This window comes from Myotis davidii, unplaced genomic scaffold (assembly GCF_000327345.1).
Source record: "Myotis davidii unplaced genomic scaffold, ASM32734v1 scaffold110, whole genome shotgun sequence".
Classification (NCBI taxonomy): domain Eukaryota; kingdom Metazoa; phylum Chordata; class Mammalia; order Chiroptera; family Vespertilionidae; genus Myotis; species Myotis davidii.
In genome coordinates this window covers 2,151,135-2,168,952 of record NW_006283436.1, presented here as the reverse complement: position 1 = coordinate 2,168,952, position 17,818 = coordinate 2,151,135, and the positions used below count along the sequence as shown (strand labels likewise).

The window sequence follows — 17,818 nt, the reverse complement described above, 5'->3', positions numbered from 1 at the left end:
GGAGGGTGGGAGGCTAGTTTATGAATACTTTTGTCTATACTGAATTGCAAGATAGCCCAAGCACAGGAGTTACCCCTTTGTTTAAAACACATAAACAAACAAACTGACCTACTACTCCATAAAAAACATCCTCCAAGGACTCTAGGAACTTACTGAATTACAAGTACCAACACTAGTTCCCTCAGGAAACGAGAGAGACAGAGAGACAGAGAGACAGAGAGAGAGAGAGAGAGAGAGAGAGAGAGAGAGAGAGAGAGAGATAGATATTGCCCAGTGGAGGGCCATGCAAACCTAAACTATTCTTCAATGTAATAAGGTGAAAATAAGTATCTGTCACGAAAGTTTTTGAAATGTGTGTCCAAGTAACTGAAATGCCATCCATGAAATAGTTACAACCACCAAAATAATGAAGGCTTATTTTTCTATTTTACTTCGAAAGGAACAAATAAATTGGGTTATCAGTCTGATAAATTCTGGATTTGTCACATATCCAGAAACTGTACAAATGGATAGTTCTTTTGTTTTACTTAAATTATTTTTTAACATGTATATCACATAAGGCAAATTCACTTCATGCTTGGCTTTAGTAAAATGGAAAAAAAAGCTTTCTCCGAAGTTGGCACTAACGTTATTGTAAGTTCTTAATAACGAAGAGATACATTCAACTACAAGCAGAATGAAAACAGTCATGATACATATCAAACAAAATGATTTCCTTTATATCATCAGCAATGAGAACTCCAGAGGTAGAATGGCAGAAACGAGCATGGATCCTATCAGGTCACAACCAATGAAGAAATTAAATTTATTTATTTTTCTATGGTTTTGCCCATAAATTTCTTTACACATTTAGGACTTGAATAAAAACCACTCTCAGCAGAAATCTTGGCCCATTAATTCAACTGACATATCAATTTACAACTTTTAGAACTGCAGATATAAAAAATGTAAAGTATAAAATTATGTAAGTTTGAAATGGATTTAATCATATTCATTAAAAATATTTACATTTCCCAGTACTTACTTGACAAAACGCCCTTGCAATATAATTCTACTCTAAACTTCTATTTATAAAATGAGGCTCATTTATGAGATTTCAATGAATGTTATACTGCAAATTACTTACATTTGTAAAATATTTCAAGAACTTTTCATATCAAAGGTAGTTTATATTGGATTATCTGAAACCCAATAGTGCCCACAGATGAGCTCCTTATAGTTCTTTTCATTAATGCTTGGAAAGCACTGTGAAAATGAAAAGTGCTGTTAAGTGCTATCGTCTCCCTTAAATTTTACTGACTCTGTGTGCACATTGTGAAATAAACACATATGCAGCATGGCCATGTTTTGATATGTATTTTTATTTCCCTGCAGTTTTCACTTATCAAGAACAAGTAACAGGGAAAGTTGTCTGAACTAGTGCATAAACAAACATTCTGAAACACCACTACACGTATCTAATTTACAAGAACCGTATAAAAAAAGTCACTAAAACACTACACTATGAAGGTGTCCAACGCTTACAGTCAGACTTTTTCCAACCCGTTACTTGCCTTGTAGCCACAGGAAAACTCTCCAAAATTGAAAAGACAATCTTGCCACAACCCTCCCCCCTCCCAACACCTGGGATGGCTCGATATCTAGACTTCCAATAATTATTGCAATGATATAATAATGCAATACATACCTGGTAAAATACCCTTTATGTGGTGTGTTACAGTTTTAAAGCCAGTTAAAATATGCAGTCTTCAGATAAAATGTAATCCTTGAAAAATTTTCATATCTGCACAGTTTAAATGTGCTAGATGCATAATTTTTCCTAGTCCTTTTTTCTGTGTAATTATTTTTTATAAACTGGTATTATAAATAGAAATATACATTCAAAATATATGGAAAAGTGAGTTACTACATTAAATTTGCATGTATCGATCCATCCCTTTCCCCTGCACAGTAATAGAAAATACTATTTTGCCTTGAACTTCATATTTGACAGTGAAATGCCACTAAAGTATTTACCAAAAAGTCCATCTAGTCAAATTGTGAAACAAAATGAACCAAGTGAAAACTTTACAGTTCCTTTAGAAAAAAATTACAAGAATTTCATTTCCTAGCTATGAATCTTTAACGTTTTAGACACAAAGTTGGATTTATTTTTTACAAGATACAAAATGTAAACATGGCAAAATAAATAGTTAAAACAAGTGATGTAGGATCCCATTTCATGCTCATGATCCCATTAAAGAATTATTTTTTTAAATCCATTCAGTTGCAAATTCAAGTGCAAAAGCATGATGATGAATATCTACTATTCAAGTAACAGAAATAATATTGATGATACAAATAAACTATTTTACAAGGTAGTGATTTTCCCGATTTTACAAAATATACATCATATATGGATTACACATCCGATATACTGTAGTCCATTTAGGTCCATGGTTAACCTCTGTGATCCACAGAGTGTCGCCTTTTGCATTCAGCTGGAATATGAATGACTGCACACCATCAGCACAGGTCAAAGCCACATGTTTTAGGTTATGTCACTTCCATAGCTACTGTTGTCTCTGCTATTCCATTTAAACCCAATCTTTCTGGTTCATGGTTCTCTCTATAATAAGGCAAAGAGTAAAATAAACATTAACACTCTCTAGTATTTACAGATACCTTTTTATGTACTACAACTAAACATGTACTTCCACAGAACATTTCCCACTTTTATAATTTCTATACAGAAATGAGAAAAAGTTTCCTTCAGCTAAGAATCCTATTAGTTCCTAATTACTTGATTATAACTATTTACTTAGGCAAGAAAAGTAATTTAACATAAATTTCAGTAGAAGCGAGTGATAAATTACTTATGCAATATATAACATAGGACAATCCAAGGTTTTACAATAGGTAGAGCTTATGATGCTCCAAAACAATGATCATTAGGAGCACAATATTAAATTACTTTCTACTGTAGTTTTAATTTTTCAGCTTCAAGGTCGTGTAGTTATTAACCCATGCAAATCAATTTTTTTGATTCATTGTTCTAATGTATTAGTTTCACAGGAAGAAGGTAAGATTTAGTTAATCCCAGAATATTCTCAATTTTAATATATACATAGAATAATTTACTTTCCTCTTGTGTTTAATGTTGAAGAAAACACAAATGTGACTTGAAAATTAAAGCTCTGACATAGAAGTTAATAACAACTCTAATCCTCCAGACTGTTTAAATTACTAATAAGTCATGTAAGAGTAACTGAAGTTTCTAAAATAGGCTCTGTGATATAATTTTTTGGTTTGGTGGTTCCCAATTTGATGTGGTTTTCTCCTGTGTTTTTATAATTTTGGCTGGCATTTAAACACTGCAGTAGTGACCTCAAACAAATAATAAGTTACAGCACTTTACACTAAGCAGATATTCAATATCTGTTGAAAAGCAAGCCAATCAACAGACATCTATTACTTGAGCAGTAAAAAAAAAAAAAAAAAAAAAAAAAAGTCTTTTCCTCCCTCAGAGTAGCCAGCAGAAAGAGATAGAATGATGCCTGAAACAAGCGCACACACACCTTGCTATGCTGCTGATGGCACTGCTAGGAGTAACCTTTGGCACTCTGTCCATACTGGCAGCAACTGTGGCAAGTTTTAAGGCTGTTGGCGATGGTGCTGAAGTCCGTGTATTGATATGCACATTGACTGGAGAAACAACACTGACGTTATTGAGGTGCACTGCATTTGTCAGGCAAGAACTGTTCATGGGAAGTGTTGGAGGACTGCTTGTGCACAAGGCTGGGATTAAGTGGTTTGTAGTGGTGTGGCCAACTGTCCTTACAAGTTGTACGGCTGAAATCCCTGGGGTGGATGATAAAGCCATATTGGTGGAGTATAATGTTTTAGAGGTTCCTGAAGGAGAAAAAAAAAAAAATCATTCAATTCATGTTATGAGACATTAATTGAACTCTTAAAAAGACTTTAATAATAAAAATATATGTAAACATTTGTATTCTAATTAAATACCATGTCAACTTTCCACATAATGGCCTATCAAAAAACAGCTTCTGATTAGTAAAGACAACATATGCACCTGTTACAACCCCAAAGATAAAGACACTCTCTTTCTACATAAAAGGGCTTTGCAAAGTATTCTGTTGTCTCCATATCTAGAAATTGTATAATAGGACAGAGAGGTCCATTATGGAGGCGGAGGGCAGGTGAAAACTATAGTTGGATTTCTATTAGAATGTATACATGTAAGAACACCAGTAAGGAGAAGCAATCAGGATTGTGGTTGCATGTAAAAGTAAGTGAAAATCCTGAAGTTTGAGCACTAGTTGAAGGATGTTCGGAACAGCAAGTCTTTGAGGACTCGGGGTAGTGAGAAGCAGACAGGGTTTCAGAGCAATGCTGCAGTTCAAGAGGAGGAGTCAGAAAAAGCAGGCCTATGAGTATGCAAAACTGGGGAGGTAAACCATTTCAATCTTACTGATCACCCTGCATTGAATTTCATCTTTTTAAAAAGCATGGATAATTCAGTGGTGATGGTTAGTGATTAGCTTGATGCATTTCCTAAGATGTGAGGCAACTGACAGGACATGGGTAAAACCAGGCAGGGTGGACAGTCACACAAGTAGATATCCAGTGGGTGTGGAACAAGAGAAATAGGAAGCAGGCTCTATTTGAATTCTAAAGAACATCCAGCTGGTCCACCATTCATTATCCACAGAAGACATTTGGTACATCTTCCCCTTGGATTTAAAAACAAAAACCATACCTCAAATTGCTGAGTTACAACTTTGAGTAGTAAGCACCACACGAAACCACAGGCTTACCTGAAGGCTGGACAACACCGTTGATGTTGTTGTGCCCAGTGTTCTGTTCCTTGGCCGACTCACTGCGACTGGGAACAGGTGCACTGACCACTGCAGATGCAGCAAAGTGGGCGCTGGCTGAGTCAAGTGTTTTAGACATACAGTCAGAGGTGCTTGAGCCCTGCAAAATGAACAAAATTAAACCCCTTTTTTTTTTAGATGTGATTCCATGAACATACTAAGAAATGGGCAAAATCCAAGAGGAGGCTTTGCTTTTTCATACGGAACAGTTACAAGTGTTTAGATTAAGAGACGGAGGGCTCTGGCCCTGGCCTGCGTTGCTAGGTGTTAGAAAGTTAGACACACACCAAAGGGTCATGGGTTTGATTTCCGGTCAAGGGCACGTACTTGGGTTGCCGATTCATTCCCCGCACCTAAGGCATGTGTCAGGCAACCGATCGATGTCCCTCGCTCACATTGATGTTTCTTTCTCTCCCTCTACCTCCCTCTCCTCTCTGAAAAAGCAATGGGAAAAACATCCTTTGGTGAGGATTAAAACACACACACACACACACACACACACACACACGAAAAAACAAAAAAGAAAAAAAAGAGACTATTTTTGGCATATGAAGCAGAGAAGTGACTAAAAACTGAGAAGCAACTATTTCTAAGAAAAAACTAGGGGAATAAAAAACCCAAACCTCTAATGCTCTATACATTTTTTCCAGTAAGTGGTAATGAACGCCTTTAAAAATACTTGACAATCTTGATACTATGAACAAAATAAAATCACAGGGATGACTAACAGTCATCTCTGTTACAATGTAAAAAAATGTGTCTTGGCCTAATCCTGGAGTAAGCTGAAAACACTTTAGGCTGGTTACCCAAGAGACTCAGAAAAAGCAAATAAAAAGGCAAGTTTAATGGCACTTATTATTTTTTTTTAAATTTATCTTTATTGTTGAGAGTATTACAGATGTCCCCCATTGCCCTCCTCCACTCCAGGCCTTCACAGCACTATTGTCTGTGTCCACGAACTATGCATATAAGTTCTTTGGTTAATCTCTTCCCCACTGCCCCTTCCCTCTGAGATGCATCAGTCTGTTGGATGCTTCCATGTCTCTGGAGCTATTTTGTTTGTCAATTTATTTTGTTCAATAGGTTCCACAGATAAGTGAGGTCATGTGATACTTGTCTTCCTCTGACTGGTTTATTTCGCTTAGCATAACATTCTCCAGGCCCCTCCATGCTATTTCAAAGGGAAGATTTTTTTTGTTTATAGTTGTATAGTATTCCATGGTGTAAATGTACCACTGCTTTTTAATCCATTCATCTACTGATGGGCACTTGGGCTGTTTTCAGATCTAAGCTATTGTAAATAAAGCTGCTACAAACATAGGGGTGCATATAGTCTTTCTGACTGGTGTTGCAGGACTCTTGGATATATTTCTAGGAGTGGGATCACTGGGTTGAAAGGCAGTTCCATTTTTATTTTTTGAGGAAACTCCATACTATTTTCCATAGTGGCGGCACCAGTTTGCATTCCCACCAGCAGTGTACTAGGGTTCCTTTTTCTCCACATCCTCACCAGCACTTGTTTGTTGATTTGTTGAGAGTAGTCACTCTGGCCAGTGTGAGGCGATTCCTCATTAGAGTTTAATTTGCATCTCTCTGATGATTAGTGACACTGAGCATTTTTTCGTATGTCCTTTGGCCATCTATCTGGATGTCCTCTTTGGAGAAGTGTCACGTAGATCCTCTGAATGGCATTTACTCTTGATTCTGTATAAAACTGGTAGCTATTACTAACAGCCAACAAGCCTAGAATGAGGGCCAGTCCCAAATCCACCAGGATGACAGGGGAGTGTTAAGGGGTCCCAGGGTCACTGAGATTTTCATGTCGCTGGACATGGGATCTCAAGGTCAGTGTATTGACCTTTTGAGAAAGAGCTGAATTAACTACTATGGGCAGATGCTGGCCTGAGATATAACAAACTAAGTAATCTCATTATTATTTGAGAATTATTTTTTAGAATTATGGTGCAACAAAATTTAAGACCTAAAACACTGGGTTTATTTTTCCAGATGGCTCAAATTTGAAATACACTTCTCAGTTAGTTTTGTTTTTAGTGGCTTAAACAACAGAAATTCATTGTCATACAGTTCCGGAGGCCAAAAGTCCAAAATGAGTCTATAGGGCTCATCTCAAGGTGTTGAAAGCTTTTCTCTTCTGGCAATTATAATTTTATAACATATTTTTATTCTTATCCACAGTATCTTCATTTAATGGTGCTTACGACCTCACCTGGTGGCATTTTTTTTCTTCAGGAAAATATGATTCAAGAAAATATGTTTAGAGTTAATGCGCAATTCAAGAGAAGTAAATACCTTTCAGCTTGGGGCACAACGACATGGCACTAGGGGTTAGAAAAGTGCTTAAAAATATTTTTTGGGGAGGACAGTAGGGGTTGGGGGATAATGGTTCTAAAAGTATGCAATTACTTTTAGAAATTCTCAACCCTTCAAAACATTTTTTCCTAAATTAAAAATATCATATTTGGTTCTAATGTGCCTCTCATAAAATATGAACTGGTCACTTAAAATTAAAATTATGTAAATTAACTAAAAAGACACTTAGAGGTTTGATCTTAAAATCAAGAGCGGCAATATCAAGATTATTTCCTCTGACTTGACAACAAGTGAATAGGACTATATAATGATGAGAGAAAGGAAAAGAAATAAGCATGGTTTAAGATAGGCTTACCTGTGCTTTTGGATGTGTCTGTTGCGAGGAATGCTGAGATTGCTGTTTCTGCTGAAGCTGAGCAAGTTGCTGCCTTTGCATTTGAACTAGCTGCTGTTGATGTGTCTGAAACTGCTCTTCTGTAATACCCCCTGTTACTGATAAAGAACATTCATTTCAGAAGTATGTTTAAAAATATTTTTAAGACAAATAAAACACAATATAAAATTATTCCACAATTAAGATGAAAAGCAATTACATACCACAATATACATCATCAGCAAAGAATCCAATAAAAATGACAAATCTTTCAGCAAAAGTGGCTTATGCTAATATCTACAATCTTATGCTAAAAGTTTCTATATTTTTTACTATATAACATAGCTCTGATGTGAGAATTCTATCATTTATTCAGACTCATTACCTGTAATCACTCTTTAAATATATTTTTTATTGATTTTAAAGAGGAAGGGAGAGGAAGAGATAGAAACATCAATGATGAGAGGGAATCATTAATTGGCTGCCTCCTGCACGTTGGACCAAGCCCGCAACCCAGGCATGTGCCCTTAACCGGACTCGAACCTGGGACACTCCAGTCTGCAGGCCAACGCTCTATCACTGAGCTAAACTGGCGAGGGCTGTGATCACCCTTAATTCTCTACACTATGTTAACTACAATGAGAAAACTTTATTAGTGCAAATAATATTAAGACTAAGTTAAGTTATAGCCTTAATAAGAAGACAGGACTATCTGTAATAATGTAATTGGTTCTGATTATTTGTTTTAATCTATGACAATATGAAAATACCTTTTTTAAAAAAATTTCAAATCAGAGTGGAAGACAATGATGTTCATCTTACATAACCATTAACCAGCAATTTTCAACCTTTTTCATCTCATGGCACATATAAACTAGTTACTAAAAGTCTTTGGCACACCAAAAAAATACATTATTTTTTTTTAATCTGACAAAAAAAATATGTATACTTTTGATTCATTCACACCACACGGCTATTGTTGTGTTGGCTCTTGTCATTTTTTTATTTGACAATCTAAGAAAAAAGAGGTCAGTGGCCCTGACCAAACAGTTAGGTATTGCATGTTTTAAAAATTCTTGCGGCACACTGGTTGAAAATTGCTGCCATAAACCATAGCTCAAGCCAATAGATTAGCTGCCTAAAATAAATCCTATCTATAAAAATATGGACTAGAAATCAGAGAGGTATTCAGAAAATTAAAGCTGCAATGTTTCCTCAGACAAAACTGATTATACTGTAACCAACTGTGTTAAAAGTTAGTAATTTCAAATAAAGGCAAGGCATCTAAAACTTTTGTTGAAAAGATTAGCTAAGTAAAAGTAATATAAGAAACATTTTCTCAAACAAATGTATACAAACTTTCATATTTAAGTAGCTTACTGATAAAATGATTTAGGACACAAAGCTATTTCCATAGTAGTTACTATGTTATTATAGTCAAGACATATTAAATCACATCAGAGTATATGTACCATTAGAGTAAAATTTTGCTTTTTTTAAAAGTTAATTTTGAGTGAGAGAGAGAGGAAGAAGGGAGAGGGGGAAAGGAGGGAGGGAGATTGCTTGCTCCACTTATTTATGCATTCATTGGTTGTTTCTTGTATTTGTATGTGCCTACTGGGATCTAATCTGCCACGTTGGTATATTGGGACCATGCTCTAATCCAGCAGTCACCAACCTTTCGGACCTCACGGACCACCAGTGGTCCGCCGCTGCTCTAATCAACTGGTCTACTCAGCCAGGGCTGCTCTATTTTTCTTTATTGCTTTCCTCTCCCCAAACTACTTCACTCAGTCAACAAGTATTTACTTTCTATTGTGATTCAGAGTGCTGTATTAAGAGTTACTATAGGAAAAAATAAATTAAGAAGTTCCCTGCTATGACGTCCTATAGCAGTGATGGCGAACCTATGACAGAGGTGACACACCAACTCATTTTTTTGGTTGATTTTTATTTGTTAAATGGCATTTAAATATATAAAATAAATATCAAAAATATGTCTTTGTTTTACTATGGTTGCAAATATCAAAAAATTTCTATATGTGACATTGCACCAGAGTTAAATTAGGGTTTTTCAAAATGCTGACATGCCGAGCTCAAAAGGTTCGCCATCACTGTCCTATAGGGTAGTTGGGAAGAAAAGATACTTATAAAGAAATACCAACTAATAAATGTGTCAACCTTTAAATGCAACCGTGTGATCTAATTAATATTACCTAAAGAGTTTAGATAGGTGATAGATCCTTAACCTAGCTTACTTAAGTAGTCCCCAAAGTATTCTGTATAGTAGGATCACAAATGGGAAATTAAAAAAAAAAAATTGAGCCGAAACCAGTTTGGCTCAGTGGATAGAGCGTCAGCCTGCGGACTGAAAGGTCCCAGGTTCGATTCCAGTCAAGGGCATGTACCTGGGTTGCGGGCACATCACCAGTAGGAAATGTGCAGGAGGCAGCTGATTGATGTTTCTCTCTCATTGATGTTTTTAGCTCTCTATCTCTCTCCCTTCCTCTCTGTAAAAAAATCAATAAAATATATTTGGAAAAAAAATTGATCGTTAATCAGATATATAACAAGTTATACATAGTACAGTCTATTTTGTATGAAAAGGGAGTTAGGCATCAGAGATGAACAAAGCTTTAGATATGTCTTCATTACTATTCCACAACAATTTTTTAAAAAAACATTTCGGAGCAACTGTTTAGATGGTGTGTGTGTGTGTGTGTGAGAGAGAGAGAGAGAGAGAGAGAGAGAGAGAGCGTGAGAGAGAGATTATCTACTTAAACCAGATGCCTCCCTTATGTGCCACGGTGGTGTGGGGTGTGGGGGCCTTGAATCTGAAACCTAGATATGGTCCTTGACCAGGAATTGAACCCATGACCTTTTGGTTTACAGACCGATGCTTTAAGCAACTGAGCCTCATGGGCCAGGGCTTCCACAATTCTAATCATCATTAAAACGTGTATTAGACAATGAGGGGAAAACAGTTCTTACACAGATAGCAATTTTATTTCCAGGTGATTAAAAAGCCTGGGGCTATGATAATGCTCACTAAAATTTTAGTATTACCTGTATTTTTGAAGTACACATTAGTTATCTTACTGAATTACCAACAAAATCAAATGTCTTTCTTTGCACATGTTAAATTCACTGCAAGTGTTCTATTTTTAAATGGAAAAATAATTTTAATTCTAAATGTACAATCTTCAAAATCAAGTGAAAATATGAAGTATTCATGAATTTCCAGCTGTTTGAAAACCTTGGGAAAGAGAAAAATAGTTCATTAGATACAAAGGCAGGAAGGAAAATTTTACCCCCCAAAAATCTGTTTAGTTCTATGTGTGTAAGAAGTGTATCAATTAAAAAAAAAATGACTTGGATTCTGGTGTTCAGGGTCCACTCCTCAAATCTAGTGTTATGCTTGTCCAGAGCTAAGGGTTATAATGTGGTAAAAAGCTGGGTCAGTGGTTAACTTTAAGTGAACAATAAACCAAACAGAGAACATACTTTTCGTGGCTATTTTAAAATTAAAGAGAAATGAGGATAATGAGTATCTTTTCTGTTTCCAAAATATTTTAAGTCATAAAATCTTACTAATTCAGAATAAAGTATATACTAAATTAGTAGAAAGAAGTGTACTTTTTTAAATTAAAAAATTACTTTTGGTTGGTAGTCCATGGGTAACAAGGTATTGCTAATTATAGGTATTCAACTTGCTTTTATGAATAATTATTTATATACACAAAAAAAGGAATACTGATAAAATTGCCCATTTGGGGGGCTATGTTTACTTACTGCTCTGTATTGTTGAGACCATTAGTTCACTCAGGAACCTCATTTTTTCCTAGAAAACTCAGGATACAATGTATTCTCAGATGTATCCCCAACCAAAGAGCAATCCAATTATTTAAATTAATAGTCAGTGTTTCCCCATTTTTTAAACTTAAGCTGACTAATTCTCATTCCTGGTTCCATTACTGGTTGAGTATCTAATATAATATGCTTTAAAAAATTACATTCATTGTTGTTTCTCTCTCACTTCAAACTTAGCACATTATATTGATTCTTGTTACCTAGCATTTTCTTTACTTTAAGGTGCTTGTGCTTGAAAGAAGCTGAAGTTCCTCATTCAGAATTTTCTAGAGCATTGTTTAGTATTATTGCAACTCTTTAGACAAAAAGAGCAACTAGTACCATGACACAAACAAAACATCCTTTGTGACTGACTCGCTTTCCTTTTGTTAGGGTGAATGCAAAATGGTAAGAAATGTATGGCTTAGCATATTATATTGTGTCTAATGGCATAGACACAGTCCCGAATTATCATTCTCAGGGTTGACTTACTGGTTGGTGGAGGATGGTAATGTGATTGAAAGTACCTTCTCTACTAATTATTCTTCCTTTCAAAAATTACTGAAATGCTTCCACAAGAGATTTATTTCTTACAATGACTTTGAGTTACCAAGAGGCAAGCATTACTATAATAAGGACAAAGTCATAGTTACAGCATAAAGAAATCTGTGTAGGGATGAGATGCAGGACAAGGGCCCAGAGCTTAGGGTCGGTGGTAGTGGCACACAGGGAAATGGGAATGTACAAGAGAGAGACCTTGTCTGTTTATGTTGCTTAGGACCAATCCAAGCTCTTTCCTCTAGTTGCTATTAAGTTGCTAGTTTAAAAGTGAAATTCATGCCGTCATAAATCTGCTCTACCCAAACCCTCCAAGTCCTATTAGTTTAAAAGTAACCACTGGGCTGAATGTTTTGTGAAGATGGCAGTATTTCACAATTCCAAGTCTCACCTTCGGAAGTGTCCCTTTCCTTAAGTAAAAAGTTATGCAAATCTCCCTGGGTAAACACATTCTAATAGGTAGATATCCATATTACAGAATTTTTCCTTTTATTTAAATACTAGAGGCCTGGTGCACAAAATTCGTGCATTGGGTGGTGGTGGGGGTGTCCCTCAGCCTGGCCTGTGCCCTCTCTTAGTCCGGGAGCCAGGGGCCCTTGGGGGATGTCCAACTGATGGCTTAGGCCCGCTCCCTGGCAGTGGGAGATCCTTAGTGCTGCCACAGAGGTGGGAGAGGTTCACAGCCATGAACCTAGCTTCTGGCTCAGCAGCACTCCCCCTGTGGGAGCACACTGAACACCAGGGGGCAGCTCCTGCGTTGAGTGTCTGCCCCCTGGTGGTCAGTGCACGTCATAGTGACCAGTCATTCTGCTGTTTGGTTGATTTGCATATTGGCCTTTTATTATATAGGATACTTTTATTGATTTCAGAGAGGAAGGGAGAGGGAGAGAAGGATAGAAACATCAATGATGAGAGAAAATCATTAACTGGCTGTCTTCTGCACACGCCATATTGAGGACTGAGCCTGCAACCTGGGCATGTGCTCTGACTGGGAATTAAAGTGTAACCTCCTGGTCCATAGGACAATGATCAAACACTGAGCAACACTGGCTGGGCTATCCTAAAACTTTTATGCTTGCCAACATTTTATGGCAATTTAAGAAAGGAAGAGAAACTGAAAAAAATAAAAATCAGGAATTTATTGTAAAACTATCCAAAATGTTAATGATTTTACAAATTGGTAATATTAAGATATTTGAAGACGGTCAAAAGGCTGCTGGTATCTACTACTCAATACACTAAGACAAATAAGGAAAGTTAATTTGCAACCATGCATTAGTCAAAACCAAGATTAAATGTAAATTAATCGAGCCCTTCAAATATAAACAAGCAAAGCTACTTTCAGATATGAAATATATTTTCTTGAGGCCTGGATTTAAGAACAGCATATCAAAAGAACAGTTTAATGCTACACTTTCAAATGACTAGAAACTTTATCATCTTTTTATTTTTTTAAAATATATTTTATTGATTTTTCACAGAGAGGAAGGAAGAGGGATAGAGAGTCAGAAACAACGATGAGAGAGAAACATCAATCAAATGCCTCCTGCATGCCCCCTACTGGGGATATGCCCGCAACCAAGATACAGGCCCGTGACTGGAATCGAACCTGGGACCCGTGAGTTCGCAGGCCGACGTTCTATCCACTGAGCCAAACTGGTTAGGGTTGCTGTAAACTTCTTGCAGGTAAGGATTATTGTCTTGTAAAACTTTGCAACTTTTAAACACTTCAACACTTAATAAAGTGATTTGCATATATCCTAAATAATTATTTATGAAATGAGTAATCTTTGGTTGTTCACTTCCCATGTTCAACACAATCTACTTTTCCTTTCTCTGTCCTGAGTCTATTCTTTGAGAATAACTTTTCAACTAAGAAAACATATCCTTATTTTACTTAATAGTTACAAGACGTGCCTCTGCTTTAAAATGAAGTATTTAGTTTTAGTTCTTCTAATACTTAGGACACACATTTCAATTTGTATTCCTTTAAGTCCTTTATGTATGATACAAAAATAAGAATTAGAGTATTTATGACTCAGGGATTATGACTTAAAAAACATTAAGTGGGTTATAAACAACATAAAAGAAAGAAAATTCTTTGCCACTAGACCTCAAGTTGTTTTTTAAGAACTAAGGAACCTGTGACACAAATAAATATTACTTCCAAGTGTATCATATTTCTTTTTCGGATTAAATCTTTTATTTGCTGGATTTTCCTGCTGTGAAATAGAAAATTCAGTACTTATAATTTGTCTAGCTCATTATACTCTGCCAGGTACAAATATGGTCCTGTGTCAGTCTTGGTACTTTTAAACACACATGCTCTCAAGACCAAGGCAACTTAGAATAAGCAGAAGGCAACAGTGTTAAAGATACATAGACTAAAAGAAACCACATATAGGAGGATTCAATCCTTTTGTATGTATCCAGCAAATATAAAAATACAGCTTTCTAAAAACACCCTACATCCTTTGCTTTAGGCAGATGAAGGAATTTCTATTACTACTTATTGAATTGAAGTGTACCTGCTTAAAATTATCTAACCGGAACTGAGAAAATTATATAATGAATATAACTGGTACAAATGAATACTTAAAATTTCCATAGCTTTTTGGTTATTTATAAAAATGCTGTTTAAACACCTGTTTCATTATACATTTATATATCTATGCCTACAATTTTGAAACGCAAGAAATTTGTTAAAAACAAAAAACTCTGACTTTTATGAATAGAGGATCACACTTAGCAGAGAAGGAAAATTTGAAACAAAATCCTTTAGTAACAAATAATTATATATTTGAAGAGTTTGATTAAAAAACATTGATTCTACTGTAGCTTAGCTGTTGCTTAAACCTTGACATTTTTCAAGAGAAGAAATAAATGGTACTATGTTGAGAATACTAAAAAAAACATAAGACAGGAAAAAATAACACAGACCATTTTTTTCCAATGGTAGGGGAAAGGCAAAAATAAAGAAAATCTTATTATCTATGATGTTATAAATTTTTAACACGTGTGATTTAACATTGTACGCTATAAGCATCTGTAGACGAAAGCGGTGGACCTTCCCCAAACTTCATGCGCGTCTATTAAAAAAAACACTGTTTTCCCTAAGTGGCAGCCCTGACCAACTTAAAAATCATTTTTCGTGAGACTTTTCAGCTGAAAATATTCAAGAACACCCAAATTGTAATATATTCATTTTTATAATATTCACTGCAGATTGATTTTTTTTAAGTTAAATTCAAAATGTTGTGGTGCGTGGGAGTGGATTCCATTTTGGATGTGTTGCAGTTAACTTTAAGTCCCCTGAGAAGTGTGTATTTTACTATTATTATAATATTTAAATGCTTTTTTTATGCTAATGTATGATAGTGTCAGAAAATTCTAGAGTTGATTATGAAATTATTTAAGTTACATTAAGTTTTATTCTGGATCAATGCATTTGAGCATTGATGATACAAAAACATGCAACAAATATATATTTTCTGGAAAAGAGTTAAGCCAGACAGATCAAAAGTGGATTGAACTGTATAGAAGAAAAGCTGCAAGTACGTTCAAGTTGTGAAGGAATATGTTAAAATCATTTTTTTGGTTTGGTATATACATTGGTAAAGTAGAAACTCATTCTATGGTCAAATCTAATTACAAATGCCTATACTGACAGGCTTTTTAACTCTCTTTTTGGCAAAAATTATTTTGAGCTATTTTTGGGATAGGAATTCCTGTTCAGTTCAGTAATTTGAACAATGTCCTGGAGTTGGCTGAAAAAAAGATCTGACCTATATTAATCAACTTCTTACTTATTATCTTTAGATTTCTGACAATCTTGCCACCTCAAAATCACATTATGTATTTATCCTTTTCAGCTTCAAAAGCTCATTAAACTTCAGAGACTTATGAACTTTATATAATGGGATGCCATTTTCCCTACCTAAATTCATTTAGGAGAATATTAACCAATTAATTTGGAGAAATGATATCCCAACTTCCAATCATTCAAACAAACTCAATTTCCCATTACAACCTTTAAACACATAAATATGTCTAGGTCAGTTTGAAAATAAGCAGTTTAGTAACTAAAAGACTGAACATTATTGAGACCAAATTTCAAGCTAAAATGATTTAAAATCACTTGAAATAAGTTTAACATAATTTTGCGTACTAAAATACACCATCTAGGAAATAGTTTAGAAATCTATACCTATAAGAGAAAGAAAGGATAAGTCAAATTATATCTATGTGGTTTCTGGATACCATGAATCATTTGTAATACATTTGTTATAAGGCTGTTTATAAATTATACATACTCCCATAAAGAGAAGCTATCCACAGAGGAAAACAAATCAAAATTACACTTTTGATTCTCTAGATATTATACATTATTTACAATGTACATGTCATAAAAATAAATTCTAAATTCTCAGAATATAAAAATATTCTGAGCACAATGTCTCTTAAATAATAAAAACTTTCCAATCTCAATTAGAAAGGTAAGTTACCAGATAAAAATAATACCTTTTCATACAAAGCCTCTTTAAACATCATTTTACACCAAAAAAGCTTTCAGTGGTACTCTTGAGGAGCAATGCCTATTTTTAAGTACACTTAAACATTTTCTTCAACCAAAGCAGACAGCATTGTGCACGGATGATATGGCTGCAGCTTATAATCACTTTGCCCATAGGGATCCCTATGCATTCTGCTTCCATATTCACCATAGCAGGCCCAGACACTCAGAATATACCTCAATAGTTTTATAGGTATCAGGACATTTTAGTTAAAATGTCAACCACAATAATTAGGTTGTTTCTTAGGCTGGAAAGAAATGTGATAGAGTAAGATAAAATTGTGGTTCTCAGTGGGATTATGAAAATAAACCTTCAAAGTTTACCATGTAAGTTTACTGAGTAAATGATGAAATTTAAGGAGAAAAAACCAGCAGGATATACCTCCAATAAAGTGACAGCTTACCTGATATGCCATTCTTGCTGGTGTTCAATAAAGCTACAGATGCTGCAGAAACCCTTTTATTGTTCACAGTCTGCCCTGGTTTTCTTGAGGTACATTCTTCACTATCACTGTCCTGTACATTTAGTAGCCTTGGCTGGAAACACTGTAGTCGACATGATCTGATATTGCTTAATATTTCAGAAAGGGACAGTCTATTTTCACAATGTTTACTGGAAGCATTGGTCCGAGAGAAATTAGAAGAAAAGTCTATAGTTTGGGAAGAGCTTGAAAAACCATTCAGCATTTCAGGGTCTATCTGTTTCAGGACTGGGTCATATTCTGTGGATATTCGGTCCATTATGACCCTGAAAAATAATATAAAACCAAATATTATCTGGAAGAACTTAACATCTAATCTAATAAAAGAGAAACATGCAAATTAACCGCACCTCTGCTATGCCAAGCCACGCCCACCAGCCAATCAGAGCAGCTATATGCAAATTAACCCAACGAAGATGGCGGCTGGCAGCCAGGGTGCTGCAGCAAGCAGGAGGCGATGGAGGAAGCCAAGCTTCCAGCATGCCCTGGCCAGCTGTGTCCTCCACTCAAGGCAATAAAGTTTCAATTATAGAAGATAACTAAATCCCAGATACCTATTTCCAGCCAGCCTTCACTGGGAGTTTGGGTGGCTGGGGGCCGTGGCCAGCCTGCAAACAGCCCTCAGCCCCTCACCCAGGAGGGCCAGGCACCCGAGGAGGGACCCCCTCCCCGAAGGGGGTGTGACCAGCCTGAAAATGGCCCTCAGCCCCTCACCCAGGCTGGCTAGGAACTCCAGCAGGGACCCCCACCCTGAAAGGGCTGTGGACAGCCTGAA

At 35.8% G+C, this 17,818-nt stretch overlaps 1 protein-coding gene across 7 annotated transcripts in view; it reads right to left on the bottom strand.

Moving 5' to 3' along the window:
• Positions 1–694: 694 nt before the first annotated feature.
• Positions 695–17,818, bottom strand: part of EPC2 (enhancer of polycomb homolog 2) — a 120,099-nt gene continuing 102,975 nt past the window's right edge. For 6 of the 7 annotated variants that reach the window (XM_006753593.2, XM_006753595.2, XM_006753596.2 and 3 more), the window contains 5 exons: positions 16,966–17,309; positions 7,564–7,700; positions 4,818–4,977; positions 3,558–3,891; positions 695–2,608 (listed from right to left, as the gene is read on the bottom strand). In XM_006753593.2, the coding sequence (XP_006753656.1) occupies positions 2,536–2,608; positions 3,558–3,891; positions 4,818–4,977; positions 7,564–7,700; positions 16,966–17,309 (1,048 nt within the window). In that variant the 3' untranslated portion in view covers positions 695–2,535. The remainder of the gene's footprint in view (positions 2,609–3,557; positions 3,892–4,817; positions 4,978–7,563; positions 7,701–16,965; positions 17,310–17,818) is intronic. The other variant, XM_006753594.2, reaches the window with a different exon arrangement.